This window comes from Pongo abelii, chromosome 1 (assembly GCF_028885655.2).
Source record: "Pongo abelii isolate AG06213 chromosome 1, NHGRI_mPonAbe1-v2.0_pri, whole genome shotgun sequence".
Taxonomy (NCBI): Eukaryota; Metazoa; Chordata; class Mammalia; order Primates; family Hominidae; genus Pongo; species Pongo abelii.
In genome coordinates, this window is record NC_071985.2 from 95,209,748 (window position 1) to 95,231,723 (window position 21,976).

A 21,976-nucleotide genomic window follows, 5' to 3' on the forward strand; every position below is an offset into this window, starting at 1 on the left:
CTATGCATGTTGTTTTCCTTTCTTTTGATAAAAGCAAATAGAATCTTAATTTGTCCAAATGAATAGCTTTTGTCTCCAGTGTGATTTTCATTTAAGTCTATCCAACAACATGCTGAAGAAACATGTAATTCCACTTGTATAAACTATTTAGTGCTTCTTCTGTTGAATCTTATTCTCTCACCTTTTATTTCATAGTAAAAAGAGATCACACCAAGAGTTTCCCTCAAATGTATCCAACCCAAAATGTCTTGTAAATATTTCCAGATGAGCAGAGCACATAGAAAATTTCCTGTATTTTTAGTGATTGATGCTGCCGTCTGGCATTTGAAGTTAAATGCTGTATCAAGATTTTTCTTCTTTTCTTCTAGCTATACAAAAAGCCAGATGTCCCACTATATAAGAAAATTCGTTCAAGTGAGTAACTTAGGAGCTATTTTTTCTGCCTCTATACATTAATGTTCTTCTGAGCCTAGCACTTGAAAAATTATCCTGTACGTTCACAAACTGTTCTTTGCTTTCTTTTCAAGATGTCTACGTTGATGTCAAACCCCTTTCTGGTTACGAAGCTACCACCTGTAACTGTAAGAAGCCAGATGATGACACCAGGAAGGGCTGTGTTGATGACTGCCTCAATAGGTACTGTCATGCTTTGATTTCTCTAAAGCATAGGCTTTAAGGTATATGTACAACACTTCCTTTGGAGGGTACAGTTAAATAGGCTCTTTGATTTTTCTTCAAGAAGTTGCATAAAGATATATAAACCATAATGGGTGGGCGGAATACAGAAACAGAAAATGAATGAGATTTAGAGTCTTGTGTGTGCCTTCGTTCGTTTAAATCCTTTTTTTTTTTTTTGAGACGGAGTCTCCCTCTGTCTCCCAGGCTGGAGTGCAGTGGCGTGATCTCAGCTCACTGCAAGCTCCACCTCCCGGGTTCACACCATTCTCCTGCCTCAGCCTCCCTAGTAGCCGGGACTGCAGGCACCCGCCACCACACCCAGCTAATTTTTTTGTATTTTTAGTAGAGGCGGGATTTCACCATGTTAGCCAGGATGGTCTCAATCTGACCTCGTGATCCACCTGCCTCGGTCTCCCAAAGTGCTGGGATTACAGGCGTGAGCCACCGCACCCAGCCAATCCTTTTACTATTTATGAGACCTGAGGAAAGTTATTTAATGCATCTAATAAACATAATACCTTACTTTCTCTATGGAGGGTTTGTGGAGATTATATGAAACTGTTGATAAGCAATGTTTGTGAAGTTTTGGCTTTTTTGTTTTGGGGGTATTTTTGGTTTTTTTTAGAGATAGGGTCTCACTGTGTTGCCCAGGCTGGATTCAAACTCCTGGGCTCAAGTAGTTCTCCCACCTCAACCTCCTGAGTAGCTGGAACTATAGGTATGTGATACCGTGCCCAGCTCATAAAACATTAAGCACAGTCCTAGGTACCTTCCTAGCTCTCAATATATGGTTGCCACAATGAGGAAGCAGAATAGGATAGTGGCAGTGAGAGTGAAGAGGAAGGGCATGATGTATTTTAGAAGAAAAGTATGTTGATAAACCTTTGGCATATAGGGGATATGCTCTTCATATGGGGATATATTCTCTCTCTGACAATAAAGTGTGGAATCTAACTGAATTGGAGATAAGAATTATGAATTTGGCTGCCATGGTGGCTCATGCCTGTAATCCACTTTGGGAGACTGAGGCAGACGGATCACCTGAGGTCGGGAGTTCAAGACCAGCCTGACCAACATGGAGAAACCCCATCTCTACTAAAAATACAAAATTAGCCGGGCATGGTGGCTCATGCCTATAATCCCAGCTATGCAGGAGGCTGAGGCAGGAAAATTGCTTGAACCCAGGAGGCGGAGGTTGCAGTGAGCCAAGGTCCTGCCATTGCACTCCAGCCTGGGCAACAAGAGGGAAACTCCATCTCCCAAGAAAAAAAAAAAAAAAAGAATTATGAGTTATGACTTTGATTTGAGTCTATGTAATTTTGTTTTGTTTTGTTTTTCTGAGACGGAGTCTAGCTCTGTTACCCAGGCTGGAGTGCAGTGGCGTGATCTTGGCTCACTGCAACCTCCGCCTCCTGGATTCAAAAGATTCTCCTGCCTCAGCCTCCCAAGTAGCTGGGATTACAGGTGCCCCCCACCATGCCTGGCTAATTTTTGTATTTTTTTAATTTATTGTTTTTGAGACGGAGTCATGCTCTGTCACCAGGCTGGAGTGTGGTGGCGCGATCTCAGCTCACTGCAACCTCCACCTCCCGGGTTCAAGTGATTCTCCTACCTCAGCCTCCCGAGTAGCTGGGACTACAGGCATGAGCCACCACGCCTGGCCAAGAGAGTATATAATTTTAAATGGCACTGAAATTTCAAAATGGAAATGTCTAATAGACAAAGGAGTGGATATAGAATTTGTTGTTTTAGTAACAATGCACATTTGCAGCAAAATAAAAAAGAATCAGTGAATTTTACATCAGTATTTCCTGTTCTGGATAGTTCTCATGGCCAAAAGTAGCTTCTTTCATCTCTAGTCAACTGTCCATGTGGTCTGAAGGGAATCAATGTTTTAGTTCTTCCTGCTTCAGCATGCCAGTTGGGAAATTCTACCTTGCTTGCATCACTGTAAATTCACACCTTATCATTTTATGTATATACAGTTTCACATAGTGTTTTGCATACTGATTTTCTTTACTCACAAATATTTTAAATGCACACTTTTATTAAACAGTGTGGTCCACAAGCTCAGTATTTTTATTTATTTATGACACAGGATATCACTCTGTTGCCCAGGCTGGAGTGCAGTGTCGCCATCAGAGCTCACTACAACTTCGACCTCCCGGACTCAAGCAATCCTTCCATGTTAGCCTCCTGAGTAGCTGAGACTAAAGGCGCATGTCACCACGCCTGGCTAATTTAATTATTTTTAACATAGAGACGGGATCTCGATACTTAGCCCAGGCCGGTCCTGGACCCTTAAATCTCGCTATATGAAGGACAACCTAGATCTACGTTTAGTAGCTGGCTGGGGTGTGACTCTCGTTTTTCTTTTTCTTTTTCTTTTTTTTTTTTTTTTTTGAGACGAAGTTTCATTCTTGTTGCCCAGGCTGGAGTGCAATCTCAGCTCACTGCAGCCTCCACTGCCCGGGTTCAAGCAATTCTCCTGCCTCATCCTTCATCCTTCCAAGTAGCTGGGATTTACAGGCACCTGCCGCCGCACCCGGCTGATAATTTTTGTGTTTTTAGTAGAGACAGGGTTTTGCCATGTTGGCCACGCTGGTCTTGAACTCCTGACCTTGGGTGATCCTCTTGCCTCGGCCTCCCAAAGTGCTGGGATTACAGGTGTGAGCCCCTGCGTCCAGCCAAACTCTCATTTTTCAAGGGCATTATCTGGCTAAAGATAATGGCAAATTGTACTAAATCAAAGACCTCACATTGTAGTTTACAGCATCTAATTTCAGATTTTGGTAAATTTAGTTTGGTTTCCAGACACAACAAATAGAAACATGTTTTGGTTTTATATAATTTAAGGACTTATTCTGGTTGTCAAAGCAAATGGGGAATATATTTCAATGCCTTGAACTCTAGAAACTACAAATTTTCAGTAACCTCTGAATGATTGTTCCCTGGAAGAAATCTTTTAAAATTTAAATCTCTCTTATCTGAGCACTCTTTTATTTATACTTCAGGGTTTTTTTAAATCCATATGCAGTTTATAGTATGTGTTATTAGGTATTATGAAAATACTTGGTGCCAGCCAAGCGCAGTGGCTCACGTCTGTAATCCCAACACTTTGGGAGGCTGAGGTGGGCAGATCACTTGAGGTCAGGAGTTTGAGACCAGCCTGGGCAACATGGCAAAACCTCACCTCTACAAAAAGTACAAAAGTTAGCAGGCATAGTGGTGCACGCCTGCAGTCCCAGCTACTTGGGAGGCTGAGGTAGGAGGATCGCTTGAGCCTGGAGGTCGAGGCTACAGTAAGCTGTGATCACGCCACTGTACTCCAGGCTGGGTGACAGAGTGAGACCCTGTGTCAAAAAAAGAAAATATAGGTGTGGAATATTATGAACTAGAGGTTATATTTGAAGCCATGATTATAGACGAGCTCTCTAGAGAAAAGGAATATGGTAGAGGAAAAAAAGGATTTCTACCAGAAAAGACAGGAATTGTTATTGGCAAGGTGGGAAATCCAGTATCATAAAAAATGAGGAAAGCCAAAAAAGGAAGGCATTTCAAGAGGGGTATTCAATAATATTCATGTACCAAAGAAGTCAGCAAAAGGAAGAGTAGAGTAAAGGTGGTTGAATTTGATGTTAAGGCACTGTCTTCTTTACAGCTGAAGCTGATTATCTTAAGTTGAAGAATAATCCAGTCGATACTTTCTCTGCTCCTATTTATATGATTTGACACTGTGTGCCATGTGCCCTTTAGAATCGTGGTGGTATTTTTGTTTAGAATAAGTCAGATCACTCTGAAAGTACTTTAAGGTATAAACTGTTATATATTTTCTTTACAAAACTTTTTACTTTTTTTTTTCTTTTTTTTGAGACAGAGAGTCTCGCTCTGTCACTCAGGCTGGAGTGCAGTGGTACTATCTTGGCTCACTGCAGCCTCTGCCTCCCAGGTTCAAGCGATTCTCCTACCTCCGCCTCCCAAGTAGCTGGGATTACAGTTGCCACCACGCCTGGCTAATTTTTGTATTTGTATTAGAGACGAGGTTTCGCCGTGTTGGCCAGGCTGGTCTCGAACTCCTGATCTCACGTGATCCTCCCGCCTCTGCCCCCCAAAGTGCTGGGATTACAGGCATGAGCCACTGTGCCCGGCCTTTAAAATTATGATTATAAATATAACATGATATTTTGACGATTATTTTCTTGATCATTCCTTGTTTTAGTCTTGCTTATAAGGCCAGGCATGTTGGCTTACGCCTGTAATCCAGCATTTTGGAAGGCCAGGGTGGGCGGATCACTTGAGTCCAGGAGTTTGTGACCAGCCTGGGCAACATGGAAAAACCCCATCTTTACTAAAAATACAGAGCATTAGCTGGGCATGGTGGCATGTGCCTATAGTCCCAGCTATTCTGGAGGCTGAGGTGAGAAAATCATCTGAGCCCAGGAGGTCGAGGCTGCAGTGAGCCAAGATCATGTCACTTGCACTCCAGCCTGGGCAACCAGAATGAGACCCTGTATCCAAAAAACAAACCAAAAAATTATGCTTAACAGCCTAGATGAGATTTCAAACCATACACCAAAACTAAACAGCTCTCATTAAAAGAGCCAGGTGCATTGGCTCACAAAATGCTGTAATCCCTAGCATTTTGGGAGGCCGATGAGGGAGGATCCCATGACCCCCAGGAATTCGAGACCAGCCTAAGCAATATAGCAAGACCTCACCTCTACAAATAATTTTTTTTTTTTTTAAGTAGCCAGATGTGGTGGTGCGTGCCTGTGTTCCCAGCTACCCAGGAAGCTGAGGTGGGAGAATTGCTTGAGCCCAGATGGTCAAGGCTGCAGCGAGCCATTATTGTGCCACTGTACTTCAACCTGGGTGACAGAGCGAGACCCTGTCTCCAAAAAAAAGTAAAGAAAGCAGTGACAAGATGTGTGTGACTTCTTTTGTCTTCTATGTTCAGTTTTTGTTTTTTTTGAGATGGAGCCTCACTCTTGCCCAGGCTGGAGTACAGTGGTGTGATCTCAGCTCACTGCAACGTCCGCCGGACAAGTTCAAGCAATTCTCCTGTCTCAGCCTCCCGAGTAGCTGGAACTATAGGCACACACCACCACGCCCAGCTAATTTTTGTATTTTTAGTAGAGATGGGGTTTCGCCACATTGGTCAGGCTGATCTTGAACTCCTGACCTCACATGATCCTCCCACCTCTGCCCCCTAAAGTGCTGTGATTACAGGCATGAGCCACTGCACCCATCTAGAATTTTTAACTTGTTAATTCACTAACTATTATGGGTTCAGCTAGTCATATAGCCTGGAAATGTCATTTCAATTAATGTAATATAAAATTCCTGTAATACAACAGCAGCAAATATACCTAATGTCACTGAACTGTACTCTTAAAAATGGTTAAGGCTGGGTGTGGTAGTTCGTGCCTGTAATCCCACCTACTCAGGAGGCCAAGGCAGGATGGATCCCTTGAGCCAAGGAGTTCGAGGCTACAGTAGGCTGTAATCAGGCCACTGCAACCCAGTCTGGGTGACACAGGGAGACTTCCCCTCTTTAATTAAAAAAAAAAAAAGGCCGGGCACGATGGCTCACGCCTGTAATCCCAGAACTTTGAGAGGCTGAGGCGGGCGGATCACCTGAGGTCATGAGTTCGAGACCAGCCTGGCCAACATGGTGAAACCCCACCTCTACTAAAAATACAAAAATTAGCTGGGCGTAGTGGTGCATGTCTGTAATCCCAGCTACTTGGGAGGCTGAGGCAGGAGAATCCCTTGAATCCAGGAGGTGGAGGTTGCAGTGAGCTGAGATTTAGCCACTGCACTCCAGCCTGGGTGACAGAGCGAGACTTTACCTCAAAAAATCAAGACAAATTAAAAAAAAAAAAAAACCGGCTGGGCGCAGTGGCTCACGCCAGTAATCCCAGCATTTTGGGAGGCTGAGGTGGGTGGATCATTTGAGGTCAGGAGTTCGAAACCAGCCTGGCCAACATGGTGAAACCCCATCCCTACTAAAAATACAAAAATTACCCGGGCGTGGTGGTATGCGCCTGTAATCCCAGATAAGGCAGTAGAATTGCTTGAACCCGGAAGACAGAGGTTGCAGTGAGCTGAGATCATGCCACTGCACTCCAGCCTGGGCAATGGAGTGAGACTCCGTCTCAAAAATAAATAAATAAAATAAGAGTAAATTAGCGGCCGGATGCAGTGGTTCACAAGCTTGTAATCCTAGCACTTTGGGAGGCCAAGGCAGGTGGATCACCTGAGGTCGGGAGTTTGAGACGAGCCTGGCCAACATGATAAAACCCTGTCTCTACTGAAAATACAAAAAATAGCCGGGTGTGGTGACACACGTCTGTAATCCCAGCTACTTGGGAGGCTGAGGCAGGAGAATCGCTTGAACCTGGGAAGCGGAGTTTGCAGTGAGCCGAGATTGTGCCAGTATACTCCAGCGTGGGCAACAGAGCCAGATTCCATCTCAAAAAAAAAAAAAAAAAAAAGTAGGTATTCTACCACAATTTTTTTAAATCGGTAAATGGGCATGAGTGCTTCAAAATAAGAGTACAGTGAAATCATCATCAAATTACTGATTCTTCTTTGGATCACAGTTATTTATTTATTTATTTAATTTATTTATTTTGAGATGGAGTCTCACTCTGTCGCCCAGGCTGGAGTGCAGTGGTGCGATCTCTGCTCACTGCGACCTCCACCTCACAGGTTCAAGGGACTCTCCTGCCTCAGCCTCCCAAGTAGCTGGTATTACAGGCGCACACCACCACACCCAGCTAATTTTTGTATTTTTAGTAGAGACAGGGTTTCACTATGTTGGCCAGGCTAGTCTTGAACTCCTGACCTCAGGTAATCCACCCACCTCAGCCTCCCAAAGTGCTGGGATTACAGGCATGAGCCACCGTGCCCAGCCTTATTCTTGGAACAGATAAATATGATAATGTTTACCCAGGATGCTGAGTGGACAGTTAGCTTAATCATTTACAAGAAGCATTCAGGATTTGCAACCTGACTTGGAAATTCTGAATATTATTAATTTTTGACATTTATTATTTTAATCTTAGTGATTTGGGTACTTTTATTAAATAAAAATTGATTTCATGTATTCATTTTTAAATGTTTGTAAAATTTAAAAGTGAATGCATCAAGGTATGTATCATGTAAATTGATGTACAGTTATTCCTTTTTTTTCTAGAATGATCTTTGCTGAGTGTTCCCCCAACACTTGCCCATGTGGCGAGCAATGCTGTAACCAGAGGATACAGAGGCATGAGTGGGTGCAATGTCTAGAACGATTTCGAGCTGAGGAAAAAGGTTGGGGAATCAGAACCAAAGAGCCCCTAAAAGCTGGGCAGTTCATCATTGAATACCTAGGGGAGGTTGTCAGCGAACAGGAGTTCAGGTACAGTGGTAAATGATGGTACTCTAATAAAATGCCAAGGTATAAGATTATAATGGAGAATGGAAGATTTGAAATTTACTTTCAGCTATTCTTTAATTGCCTTTCAATCATTTATCTTTTCTTTAGGAACAGGATGATTGAGCAGTATCATAATCACAGTGACCACTACTGCCTGAACCTGGATAGTGGGATGGTGATTGACAGTTACCGCATGGGAAATGAGGCCCGATTCATCAACCACAGCTGTGACCCAAATTGTGAAATGCAGAAATGGTAAGGAAGCAGAAGAAGGTGAAGCCAAGAATCCAGCAGAATAAGCATTGAGTGCAGCAAGGGATTGATCTTTCCAGTGTCAGTCAGCTTACACAAAGCAGCTCAGGCTGTTCCCCATTACCCCAGATCCCACAGGCAGAGTAAGCTGCTTCGTTTCACCCTAACTTCTCACTCCCAGACAGATATTTTTGTTTTTATTTGTGTTTTGTTTTTTTGTTTGTTTTGCTTTTTTGGTTTTTTTGTTTGTTTTTTGTTTGGCATGCAAGTAGTCTCGGATCTATGTCCTAGAAAAATATAATAATGATGATGATGATAGCCAGGGTGGTGGTACACGCCTGTAGTCCCAGCTATTTGAGAGGTTGAGGTGAGAGGGTCACTTGAGCCCAGGAGTTTGAGGCCAGTCTGGGCAACATAGCAAGAAAAAATCAGAAACAAAAAATAATGATAATAGGCCGGGTGCGTTGGCTCACGCCTGTAATCCCAGCACTTTGGGAGGTCAAGGTGGGCGGATCACGAGGTCAAGAGTTTGAGACCAGCCTGACCAATATGGTGAAACACATCTCTACTAAAAATACAAAAACTAGCTAGTCATGGTAGTGTGCACCTATAATCCCAGCTACTTGGGAGGCTGAGGCAGGAGAATTACTTGAACCCGGGAGGCGGAGGTTGCAGTGAGCTGAGATCACACCAGTGTACTCCAATCGGGTGACAGAGCAAGACTCTGTCTCGAAAAAATAATAGTAATACCTAATATTTATTAAGTTCTTACTATGTGCTAGGCACTGTGTTACATGGATCATATCAGTTCATTCAGCCACTCTACTGCATGCTTATTAAATACCTGGTGCATTTCTCACAAAGAGAAATAAAAATAAGTGACTCTGGAGGTCCCTTCCCCTCAAAGAGATTAGCATCTAATTGAGAAGGAAAAAAATCACACATAAAAATTATTTTAAAATGATTATATGAGGATAGCATGAACAACTTTGGGGTTTTTTATTAAGTTTTTAAAAATTAAAGTGTAATTCATATACAGAGAAATACGTAGAATTTTTTTTTTTTTTTTTTTTTGAGACGGAGTCTCGCTCTGTTGCCCAGGCTGGAGTGCAGTGGTGCTATCTCAGCTCACTGCAAGCTCTGCCTCCTGGGTTCATGCCATTCTCCTGCCTCAGCCTCCCCAGTAGCTGGGACTACAGGCACCTGCCACCACGCCCGGCTAATTTCTTTTTTGTATTTTTAGTAGAGACGGGGTTTCACTGTGTTAGCCAGGATGGTCTTGATCTCCTGACTTCATGATCCTCCCGCCTCGGCCTCCCAAAGTGCTGGGATTACAGGCGTGAGCCACCACGCCCGTCCAGAAATACATAGATCTTAAGTGTACATTTCCATTAATTTTTTCAAATGTATATACCCATATAACCAACACCCCTATGAAAATATGACATACTTTGTCATTTCAGAAAGTTACCTTTTAAGTCAATCTCCCAATCCCCCAAAGCAAGCACGGATCTGATTTCCATTGCCACAGATGAGTTTTACCTATTCCAGAACTTCTTGTGAATGTATTCTTTTGTGTCTGGCATCTTTCATGTTAAAAACATGTTTTTGCAGTTCATCCGTGTTGAATGCATTAGCAGTTTGTTGCTTTTTAATGTGGAGTAATACTCCTTTGTGTGAATTTACCAGTTTATTTATCAATTACTGTGAACAACTTTATATTTGAAAAGTTAGATGAAATGAACAAATTCTTTGAAAAACATTCCGGCCAGGCACAGTGGCTCATGCCTATAATCCCAGCACTTTGGGAGGCCGAGGTGGGTGAATCACAAGGTCAGGAGTTCAAGACGAGCCTGGCCAAGATGGTGAAACCCCGTCTCTACCAAAAATACAAAAATTAGCCAGGCGTGGTGGTGGGTGCTTGTAATCCCAGTTGCTCAGGAGGCTGTGGCAGAGAATTGCTTGAACCCGTCAGGCGGAGGTTGCAGTGAGCCAAGATGGTGCCACTGCACCCCAGCCTGGGCGACAGAGTGAGACTCAGTCTCAAAAAAAAAGAAAAAGAAAAACATACCTTTCCAAAACTGACATAAGATGAAATAGAAAATCTGCACATGTACCCCCAAAATTGAAAATATAACTGAAAATATCTAACAAAAGAACCTGGAGAACCAGATGTCTTCACTGATAATTCTCCCACATACTTAAAGAACAAATAGGCTAGGTGCGGTGGCTCACACCTGCAATCCCAGCACTTTGGGAGGTAGAGGTGGGAGGATTGCTTGAGCCCAGGAGTTCAAGACCAGCCTGGGCAAGATGGTGAGACCCGTCTCAACAAAAATTTAAAGATAAAATTTAAATATTAGCTGGGTGTGATGGTGCTACTTGGGAGACTGAGGTGGGAGGATCGCCTGAGCCCAGAAGTTCGAGGCTGTAGTTTTCTGTGATCATGCAACTGCACTCCAGCCTGGGTGACAGAGACCCTGTGTCTATTTAAAAAAATGAAGACGAAGAAGAAGAAATAATGGCAGTACCACTTATAAACAATTTGCTTCTATAAAACTAGCATTACCTTCTTCTAAAATCTAACCAGGAAAAAATATAGGCCAGTGTCTTCCATGAACATAGACACAAAAATCCTAAATAAAATATCAACAAATAAAATTTAACAATAAATAAAAAGCTTAATACATCATGACTATGTGGGTTTTATTCCAGGAATAAAAGATTGTTTGGTTTAACATTCAAAAATCAGTGTAAACCAATGTAATTTTATCACATTAACGGACTAAAGACAAAAAAATCATATATTGTTTCAATAGAAGCAGAAAAAGCATTAAACAGTATTCAACGCTGATTCATAATTAAAACTCAACAAACTAGGAATAAAAAGGAACTAACAAATCTGCCAAAGGAAATCCATTTTTAAAAAATCTTTAGCTACCATTATACATAAATAAGGATATCCACTGTCATATCTACATTTGAAGAGTCTAACCAATACAATAAGAAAAGGAAAAAAGTATAAAGATTAGAAATGAAAAAAATTTAACTACCATTATTCGCAGATGACATTATTATACACATGGGAAATTTCTACAGACATAAGTGAATTTAGCAAGATTAATGGAAAGATGGTCAGTATATAAAAATTAATGTATTGAGTACATTTTAATATATTAGCAAAAACCAAATAGAAAGTGAAATTTGAAAACCATTACAAGGCCAGGTACAGTGGCTTACGCCTATAATCCCAGCACTTTGGGAGGCCAAGGCGAGCGGATCGTGAGGTCAGGAGTTTGAGACCAGTCTGACCAACATGGTGAAACCCTGTCTCTACTAAAAATAGAAAAATTAGCCAGGCGTGGTGGCATGTGCCGGTAGTCCCAGCTACTTGGGAGGCTGAGGCAAGAGAATCACTTGAACCTGGGAGGCGGAGGTTGTAGTGAACTGAATCGCACCAATGCACTCCAGCCTGTGTGACACAGCAAGACTCCATCTCAAAAAAAAAAAAAAAAAACCAAACCCATTACAGGCTAGTTGCAATGGCTCACGCCTGTAATCCCAACACTTTCAGAGGCCAAGATGCACGGATTGCCTGAGGTCAGGAGTTCGAGACCACCCTAGCCAACATGATGACTGAAACCCTGTCTCTACTTAAAATACAAAAATTAGCCGGTTGTGGTGGCACACGCCTGTAGTCCCAGCTATTGGAGGCTGAGGCAGGAGAATTGCTTCAACTCAGGAGGCAGAGGTTGCAGTGGGCCGAGATCGTGCCACTGCCCTCCAGCCTGTGTGACACACCAAGACTCCGTGTCAAAATAAATAAATAAAAACCAATACAATTTACAATAGCTTCATAAAAGACTAGTCCCTAAGAATAAATCTTATGAAAGTTTGTAGGACCGCTACACGAGAAGCTGTCAAAAGTTGGGAAAAAATAAAGATGACCTAAATTAATGGAAAAATATGCAGTGTTCAAGGGTTGAGTGTTGGCAATTTTTTTTTAAGTGAAAGGAAGTTTATTAAGAAAGTAAAGGAATAAAAGAAAAGAAAGGCTATTCCATAAACAGCAGCCCCGAGGGCTGCTGGTTGCCCATCTTTATGGTTCTTTATAGATTATATGCTAAACACGGGTTGGATTATACATGAGTTTTCTGGGAAAGTGGTGGACAATTCGCAGACCTAAGGGTTCCTCCACTTTGTAGACCATATAGGGTAACTTTCTGACGTTGCCATAGTGTTTGTAAACTGTCATGGCACTGATGGGAGTGTAGTAGTGAGGACGCCCAGATGTCCCTCTCGTTGCCATCTTGGTTTTGATGGGTTTTGGCCAGCTTTTTTACTGCAGCCTGTTTTGTCAGCAAGGTCTTTATGACCTGTATTTTGTGCCAACCTCCTATCTTATCCTGTAACTAAGAATGCCTAACCTACTGGGAATGCAACCCAGCAGATCTCAGCCTAATTTTACCCAACTCTATACAAGATGGAGTCGCTCTGGTTTAAACGCTTCTGACATGTTCCCCCTCCCTTTTATAAGAGAACCCTTAATCCTTAGGGGTAAACAGGGATGAAGATGCATCTTTAGTAATTTCTTCAGGTTGAATAGGGGTGATGATATTCCTGCCTATTAGGGTCTCTTGTATCCAAGGTAGAGAAGAGATCAGTCAGAAAGCATCAGTATGGTGAGGGCCATTCATAGTTCTGACAAAAGGTGATATCACAGGTCAGGAACCCTATACAGGGACTGTGTAGAAAAGGTATGAGGCCAGTTTTCCCAAGGGGCTTTTATTGGCTCTCTAAGCCAAGTTTGGTTCTTTAATAGAAAGCACTCCATTCCAACCAAAGCCTTGGTAAAATAACCAGTTTCTCCAATTGTATCAACTGGTTTCCAGATTTTGGAGAAATGAGGTAGAGGGAAACAAACATCCTTCAAATGTTGTTCACAGGAGTTTTACTCAATTGTTAAGAGCTGTCAATATGCCGGGCATGGTAGCTCATGCCTGTAATCCCAGCACTTTGGGAGGCTGAGGCAGGTTTATCACCTGAGGTCAGGAGTTCAAGACTAGCCTGGCCAAAATGGTGAAACCCCATCTCTACTAAAAATACAAAAAAAAAAAAAAAAAAAATTCAGCTGGGCGTAGTGGCATACACCTGTAGTCCCAGCTACTCAGGAGGCTGAGGCAGGAGAATCGCTTGAACCCAGGAGGTGGAGGTTGCAGTGAGCTGAGATCATGCCACTGCACTCCAGCCTGCGCAACAAGAGCAAAACTCCATCTCAAAAAAAACCAAAGCTGTCAATAACTCAAAAGTTTCAGCCAATCAGTGTTGCAGTCTATTTCCTTTGGGTTGTGGGTCTCCTAAGTATCATCCCTTCATGGTCGCCAGAAAGATGCCGGAAAGGGGTTCTGATCCAGACTCCAAGGGAGGGTTCTTGGATCTCGCACAAGAAAGAACACAAGAAAGAATTCAAGGTGAGTCCATAGAATAAAGTGAAAACAAGTTTATTAAGAAAGTAAAGGAATGAAAGAATGGCTACTCCATAGGCGCAGAGCAGCCTTTTTTTTTTTTTTTTTTTTTTTAAGACAGAGCTGGAGTACAGTGGTATGATCTTGGCTCACTGCAGCCTCCTCCTCCCAGGTTCAAGCCGTTCACCTGCCTCAGCCTCCTGAGTAGCTGAGACTACAGGCACACACCACCATGCCTGGTTAATTTTTTTGTATTTTTTGTAGAGACAGGGTTGTGCCATGTTGTCCAGGCTGGTCTTGAACTCCTGGGCTCAATAAATCGGCCCGCTTCAGCCTTCCAAAGTGTTGGGATTGCAAGTGTGAGCCACCATGCCAGGCCTGACAAGCCAGTTTTTAAAACAGGTAAAAGAATAGGTACTTTAAAAAAGAATATAAAAGTGGTCAATAAATATACAGAAGCGCTTAATATGTTAGATACAGTTATTAGGGGAAATATTAAACTAAATTGGAAAACCACTACATACCCTCCAAAATGTCAAAAATTAAAGACTGACAGTATTGGCAAGGGTAGAGCAGCATAAATGCTCTTAGATTTGCTGGTAGAAGTGTAAGTTGGTATAACCACTTTCAAAAAATGGCACAACCTACCAAAGCTAAACATATCTGGTAAACCAGCAACTCGAATCCTAAGTATGTCCCCAGCGGAAATGAGTGTTTATGCTAGACTTGTGCAAGAATGTCGACTGGAAGATATCTTTTTCTCCCCTTTTTTTGGAGACAAGGTCTCACTCTGTCACCAGGGTTGAAGTACAGTGGGACGATCTTGACTCACTGCAGCCTCAGCTTACCAAGTAGCTGGGACCACAGGCGCATGCCACCATGCCCGGCTAATTTTTGTATTTTTTGATAGGGATGGAGTTTTGCCATGTTGCCCAGGCTGGTCTCAAACTCTTGGGCTCAAGCTATCCTCATTCCTCAGGCTCCCAAAGTGCTGGGATTACAGGTATGAGCCACAACACCCGGCCAGAAAATACCTTTTTTTGGTTTTCTGTTTTTGTTTTGTTGAGACAGAGTCTTGCTCTGTCGCCCAGGCTGGAGTGCAGTGGCACCATTTTGGCTCACCACAACTTCAGCCTCCTGGGTTCAAGCGATTCTCGTGCCTCAGCCTCCTGAGTAGCTGTAACTAAAGGCGTGCATCCCTACACCCGGCTAATTTTTATATTTTTAGTAGAGACGGTGTTTCGCCATGTTGTCCAGGCTGGTCTCGAACTCCTGGCCTCAAGTGATCTGCCCGCCTAGGCCTCCCAAAGTGCTGGGATTACAGGCGTGACGGTAGGTGACAGATCAAGACTCTGTCTCAAAAAAAAAAAGTTACAGTATATATCAGCAAACTTGTTGGCTTTGCACCTATAAAATTTTATTTACAAAGATGGGAGCAGTGGCCTGTGGAGCAGAGTTTGCCAACTCCTGGTATACATTTAAAATGCCTTCTGCAGCCGGGCTCGGTGGGTCATGCCTGTAATCGCAGCACTTTGGGAGGCCGAGGCAAGTGGATCACCTGAGCTCAGGAGTTTGAGACCAGCCTGGGCAACATGGCTAAACCCTGTCTTTACTAAAAATACAAAAATTAGCTAGTCGCGGTGGCGAGGTGGGAGGATCACTTCAGCCCTGGAGGCAGAGGTTGCAGGGAGCTGACATTGCGCCACTGTACTCCAGCCTGTACAAGAGTGAGATCCTGTTTAAAAATAAAAAATTAGCCAGGCGCGGTGGCTCACGCCTATAATCCCAGCATTTTGGGAGGCCAAGGCAGGCGGATCACGAGAGGTCAGGAGTTCGAGACCAGCCTGACCAACATGGAGAAACCCCGTCTCTACTAAAAATACAAAATTAGCCAAGCGTGGTGGCATGTGCCTGTAATCCCAGCTACTTGGGAGGCTGAGGCAGGAGAATCGCTTGAACCCAGGAGGCGGAGGTTGCAGTGAGCCGAGTTCCCGCCATTACACTCCAGCCTGGGCAACAAGAGCAAAACTCCATTTCAAAAAATAAATAAATAAAAATTTTTTTAAAAATGGTTTCTGAATTCAGGAAGGAAAAATACTAAAAACTAAAAATTTTAGGCAAGGTTACATGTAATAGGGCAGTATCTAAGCTAACCCTTAATATGTTCCACATTGGTAAGGAGACAAGAAGAAAAAGGCTAAGGAGTCAAACAACCTGGATTTTAATCCCCTGGGTTTGAATGCCACTTAATTGCTATATAACTAAACAAACTCTGAGGCATATATACTTCATATATAAAATAGATATCATAATGCCTATCTTGCAGGATTGGGGTTTTTTCTATAGGATTGTTTTGAGAATTAATGATATAACTTGTTATCAGTACGGCATAGTAGTTAAGATTTTGAAGCCACAATGTCAATTTGAAACTTGATTCCTCAAGTTATCAGCTGTGTAACTTTGGACAGGTGTCTCTCTGTGTGCCTCAGTTTCCTTATTTGTAGTATGAGGGTTATAATAACTAATAATAGTACATATTTTTATATAATTGTTAGGAGGATGAAATAAGTTAATATAAAATATTATAAAAAGCACTCAGTAAATGTTAGCTATAATGATAATGACTATATTCTTTTTTTTTTTTTTTAATATATTGAGATAAGGTCTCACTGTGTTGCCCAGGCGAGTCACAAACTCCTGAACACCTAAAACACAGTCAAGCGCGGTGGCTCATGCCTGTAATCCCAGCACTTTGGGAAGCCAAGGCGGGCGGATCACGAGCTCAGGAGATTGAGACCGTACTGGCCAACATGGTGAAACCTGTCTCTACTAAAAATATGAAAAAGTAGCTGGGCATGGTGGCACGTGCCTATATCCCAGATACTCAGGAAGCTGAAGTAGGAGAATTTCTTGAACCCAGGAGTTGGAGGTTGCAGTGAGCTGAGATTGCACCACTGCACTCCAGCCTGGGGACAGAGCCAGACTACGTCTCAAAAACAATATACAAAAAAACACCTAAAATACTAAATGATCATTACCTTACATATAATAGAACAAGAGAGGCACTCATGTGATAGAGATTGGTAGAACTGAAAGATTTGTGTAGGTAAAAAAGTAATTTTAACTCATTTAATAAGTGAACTAAAGCCTTTTTATTTTTTATTTTTTTTGAGACGGAGTCTTGCTCTGTTGCCCAGGCTGGAATGCAGTGGCATGATCTCAGCTCACTGCAACCTCTGCCTCGGGTTCGAGTCATTCTCCTGCCTCAGCCTCCCAAGTAGCTGGGATTGCAGACATGCGCCACCACACCCGTCTAGTTTTTGTTCGTTCGTTTGTTTTTTTGAGATGGAGTCTCGCCCTGTTGCCCAGGCTAGAGTGCAGTGGCGGGATCTCGGCTCACCACAACCTCCGCCTCCCGGGTTCAAGCGATTTTCCTGCCTCAGCCTCCCGAGTAGCTGGGAGTATAGGCACATTCCACCATGCCTGGCTAATTTTTTTTTTTTTTTTTTTTGTGAGATGGAGTCTCACTCTGTCACGCAGGCTGGAGTGCAGTGGTGCAATCTTGACTCACTGCAACCTCTGCCTCCCAGGTTCAAGCTATTCTCCTGCCTCAACCTCCTGAGTAGCTGGGATTACAGGTGCGCACCACCATGCCCGGCTAATTTTTGTGTTTTTAGTAGAGATCGGGTTTCACCATATTGGTCAGGCTGGTCTCGAACTCCTGACCTTGTGATCTGCCTGCCTCAGCCTGCCAAAGTGCTGATATTACAGGTGTGAGCCACCACACCCGGCCTTAATTTTTGTATTTTTAGTAGAGATGGGGTTTCACTATGTTGGTCAGGCTGGTCTTGAACTCCTGACCTCATGATCTGCCCTCCTCAGCCTCCCAAAATGCTGGGATTACAGGTGTGAGCCACTGCGTGTGGCCTCGCCCGGCTAATTTTTATATTTTTAGTAGAGATGGTTTTGCCATGTTGGCCGCGCTGGTCTCAAACTCCTGGCCTCAGGTGATCCACCTGCCTCGGACTCCCAAAGTGCTGGGATTACAGGCGTGAGCTACCACGCCTGGTCTGGTCTTGAACTCTTGGTCTCAGGTGATCCCGCCACCTCAACCTCCCAAAGTTCTGGGAATACAGGCAAGCCATATTTTAGGACTTTGAATACCAAGCAGGAAAAGTTAAAGCCTAATTGACAACATAGACCATGTTTTCAAGAAAAATTATTTAGGATTGTTACTCTGGCAGTATTATACAGGCTACCAAGGATAGAAAAGAGATTAAAAGTGGAGGCTGGGCGTGGTGGCTCATGCCTGTAATCCTGGCACTTGGGAGGCTGAGGCGGGCAGATCACCTGAGGTCAGGAGTTCAAGACCAGCCTGGCCAACATGGTGAAACCCCATTTCTACTAAAAATACAAAAATTAGCCAGGCGTGGTGGCTTACACCTGTAGTCCCAGCTACTCAGGAGGCTGAGGCAGGAGAATCGCTTGAATCCAGGAAGCGGAGGTTGCAGTGAGCCGAGATTGCACCACTGCACTCCAGCCTGGGCAACAGAGGGAGACTCTGTCTCAAAAAAAAAAAAAATTCCAGCCTTCATAACTCTGTTTTCTCTCTTTACAGGTCTGTTAATGGAGTATACCGGATTGGACTCTATGCTCTTAAAGACATGCCAGCTGGGACTGAACTCACTTATGATTATAACTTTCATTCCTTCAATGTGGAAAAACAGGTAAGAATAATAAATCCTAGAGGGAGATTGAACTTTATCCCTTACAATGCTGTAATAATATGAGGTTTTAGTAAACATGATTGACTTGGAGCCATTAAGAAGTATGTGGGAGGCTGGACACAGTGGTTCACACCTTTAATCCCAGCACTTTGTGAGGCTGATGTGGGCAGATCACTTGAGCTCAGAAGACCAGCCTGGCCAACATGACAAAACCCTATCTATCAAAAATACAAAGATTAGCTGGACGTGGTGGCGCGCACCTGTAATCCCAGTTTCTTGGAGGCTAAGGCAGGAGAATTGCTTCAACCCTGGAGGCGGAGGTTGCGTTACATTGAGCTGAGATTGTACCACTGCACTCCAGCCTGGGCAACAAAGCAAGACTGACTCTGTCTCAAAAAAAAAAAAAAAAGTATACGGGCGGTCAGATGCAATGGCTTATTCCTGTAATCCCAGCACTTTGCGAGGCTGAGGCAAGCAGATTGCTTGTAATCTAGGAGTTCAAGACCAGCCTGGGTAACATGGTGAAACCCTGTCTCTACCAAAAAAATACAAAAACTAGCCAAGTGTGGTCGCATGTGCCTGTGGTCCCAGCTACTTGGGAGGCTGAGGTGGGAAGATTGCTTGAGCCCGGGAGGTGGATGTTGCAGTGAGCCAGGACCACGCCAATACACTGCAGCCTGTGAAACAGAGCAAGACCCTGTCTCAAACACAAAAAAAGAAAGAGGCTGGGCGTGGTGGCTCGCATCTGTAATCCCAGCACTTTGGGAGGCCAAGGCAGGCAGATCACAAGATCGGGAGTTCGAGATTAGCCTGACCAATATGGTGAAACCCTGTCTCTACTAAAAATACAAAAATCAGCTGGGCATGGTGGTGCATGCTTGTAGTCCCAGCTACTCATGAGGCTGAGGCAGGAGAATCGCTTGAACCCAGGAGGCAGAGGTTGCAGAGATCACGCCAATGCACTCCGTCCTGGGCGACAGAGCGAGACTCCAGCTCAAAAAAAGAAAAAAGGAAGAAAAGAAGTACATGGGAGCCTGGGCACAGTAGTGCATACCTACCTACAGTCCCAGATACTCAAGAGGCTGAGGCAGGAGGATCACTTGAGCCCAGGAGTTCAAGGCCAACCTGGGCCACAGAACGGGACCACTTCTCTAAAATGTTTAAAATTTTTTGTTATTAAGACAGGATCTCGTTCTGTGGCCCACACTAGAATGCAGTGATGTGATCATGGCTCACTGCAGCCTTAGTCTCCTGGGCTTAAGCAATCTTCCCACCATACCCTTCTGAGTAGCTGGGACCACAGGCGTGTACCACTGTGCCTCACTAATGTTTTTTTTAATTTTTTGTAGAGGTGGGGTCTCCCTCTTTTGTCAGGGCTGGTCACAGACTCCTGGACTCAAGCGATCCTCCCACCTCAGCCTCCCACAGTGCTGGGATTACAGACCTGAGCCACCATGCCCAGCCAGATTTTTTAATTAAGTGCTTGCTTTGACAGCATATATACTAAAATTGGAATGATACAGAGAAGATTAGCATGGCCCCTATGCAAGGATGACAAACAGATTACTAAAGCATTTCATGTTTGTTTGTTTTTTTAATTAATTTTTTTTTGAGGCAGAGTCTGGCTCTGTTGCCCAGGCTAGAATGCAGTGGCGTGATCTCGGCTTGCTGCAAGCTCCACCTCCCAGGTTCACGCCATTCTCCTGCCTCAGCCTACCGAGTAGCTGGGACTACAGGCGCCTGTCACCACGCCCAGCTAATTTTTTGTATTTTTTTTAGTAGAGACAGGGTTTCACCATGTTAGCCAGGATGGTCTTGATCTCCTGACCTTGTGATCTGCCCGCCTTGGCCTCCCAAAGTGCTGGGATTACAGGCATGAGCCACCACGCCTGGCCTTTTTAAAATTTTTTTTTAAAGAAGTATATAGGAGAGGACAGTTTTTCACTCTGTACTCCACCTGTCTGAGATACATAGTGCCCAATTTCTTTGAAGAAAGAGATTGCCCTGTCATTTTTGGTCTCCACTTAGTTAACTTTTCTGGGGAAGAAGTTTTCCTAAAATTTAATCCATCATTTCTATTCCAGTGGAAACCCATTTCTATTTATACTCTCAATCAGTTGTTTTCCCCTATATGCAAATTCCTTGATTTATACTTAATGTGTGTCCAAATGCTCAGGAATCCTCTTTAAGCTAGTAAATGAGACTGCAAGCTAAAAAAAAATTATTCTCAGCTGGTCACAGTGGCTCACACCTGTAATCCCAGCACTTTGGGAGGCCAAGGTGGGAGAGTTGCTTGAGCCCTGGAGTTCGAGACCAGCCTGGTCAACATGGTGAAACCCTGTCTCTACACAAAATACAAAAATTAGCCTGGCATAGTGGCACGCACCTATAATGTCAGCTACTGGGGAGGCTGAGATAGGAGGATCAGTTGAGCCCAGGAGGTTGAGACTGCAGTGAGCCATGATCATACTACTGTACTTCAGCCTGAGTGACAGGAAAGACCCTGCCTCAAAAAAATAAAAATAAAAAAATTATTCTCTCCCTTCAAAGCAACTTTGTAAGTGTGGCTTTGAGAAATGTCGAGGAATCATCGGAGGCAAGAGTCAGCGTGTGAATGGACTCACCAGCAGCAAAAACAGCCAGCCCATGGCCACACACAAAAAATCTGGACGGTCAAAAGAGAAGAGAAAGTCTAAGCACAAGCTGAAGAAAAGGGTGAATAATTATCTAATGACTTTCCCCAAAAGCTGTTCATGAGATGCTTAGAGGCAATTGCTGGAATAAGGGAATTACCAGAGGGTGGCATCTTAAGAGTGGTTTTAATATTCTTGGAGATTATTTCTGACTGATATTTTTTTAAATCTCTAATCTGATCCATCTCTTTTTCAGAGAGGCCATCTCTCTGAGGAACCCAGTGAAAATATCAACACCCCAACTAGATTGACCCCCCAATTACAGATGAAGCCAATGTCCAATCGTGAAAGGTAAAAAGGAAATATCCTTATCCATGTTCTTTTTAAGTTACATGATTGCTTATCTGTGTAAAAAATTATGAAACTTTTATATTGTTGATCCACTTTCTTTTGTCTTAAGCCGAAGGGTTCGGGGATCTGTGAACTTGGTTGGAGGAAATACAATGTTTTTTTTTTTTTTTTTGAGACGGAGTCTCACTGTGTTGCCCAGGCTGGAGTGCAGTGGAGCAAATCGCAGCTCGCTGTAAGCTCCAACTCCAGGTTCACGCCATTCTCCTGCCTAAGGCTCCAGAGTAGCTGGGACTACAGGCAGCCGCCACCATGCCTGGCTAATTTTTTTTGTATTTTTTTAGTAGAGATGGGGTTTCACTCTGTTAGCCAGTATGGTCTCAATCTCCTGACCTTGTGATCCACCCACCTCGGCCTCCCAAAGTGCTGGGATTTCAGGCATGAGCC

At 43.5% G+C, this 21,976-nt stretch overlaps 1 protein-coding gene and 1 non-coding gene across 7 annotated transcripts in view; both read left to right on the forward strand.

Moving 5' to 3' along the window:
* ASH1L (ASH1 like histone lysine methyltransferase) overlaps positions 1 to 21,976 on the forward strand; it is a 224,287-nt gene that overhangs the window by 180,044 nt on the left and 22,267 nt on the right. For all 6 annotated transcript variants that reach the window (XM_054545541.2, XM_054545561.2, NM_001372464.1 and 3 more), the window contains 7 exon segments: positions 369 to 414; positions 528 to 636; positions 7,880 to 8,086; positions 8,213 to 8,359; positions 18,440 to 18,548; positions 21,099 to 21,263; positions 21,438 to 21,532. In XM_054545541.2, coding sequence (XP_054401516.1) covers positions 369 to 414; positions 528 to 636; positions 7,880 to 8,086; positions 8,213 to 8,359; positions 18,440 to 18,548; positions 21,099 to 21,263; positions 21,438 to 21,532 — 878 coding nt within the window.
* Positions 20,028 to 20,134, forward strand: LOC112130944 (U6 spliceosomal RNA). The gene has a single exon (XR_002913113.1). It is a non-coding gene; the product is annotated as a U6 spliceosomal RNA (small nuclear RNA).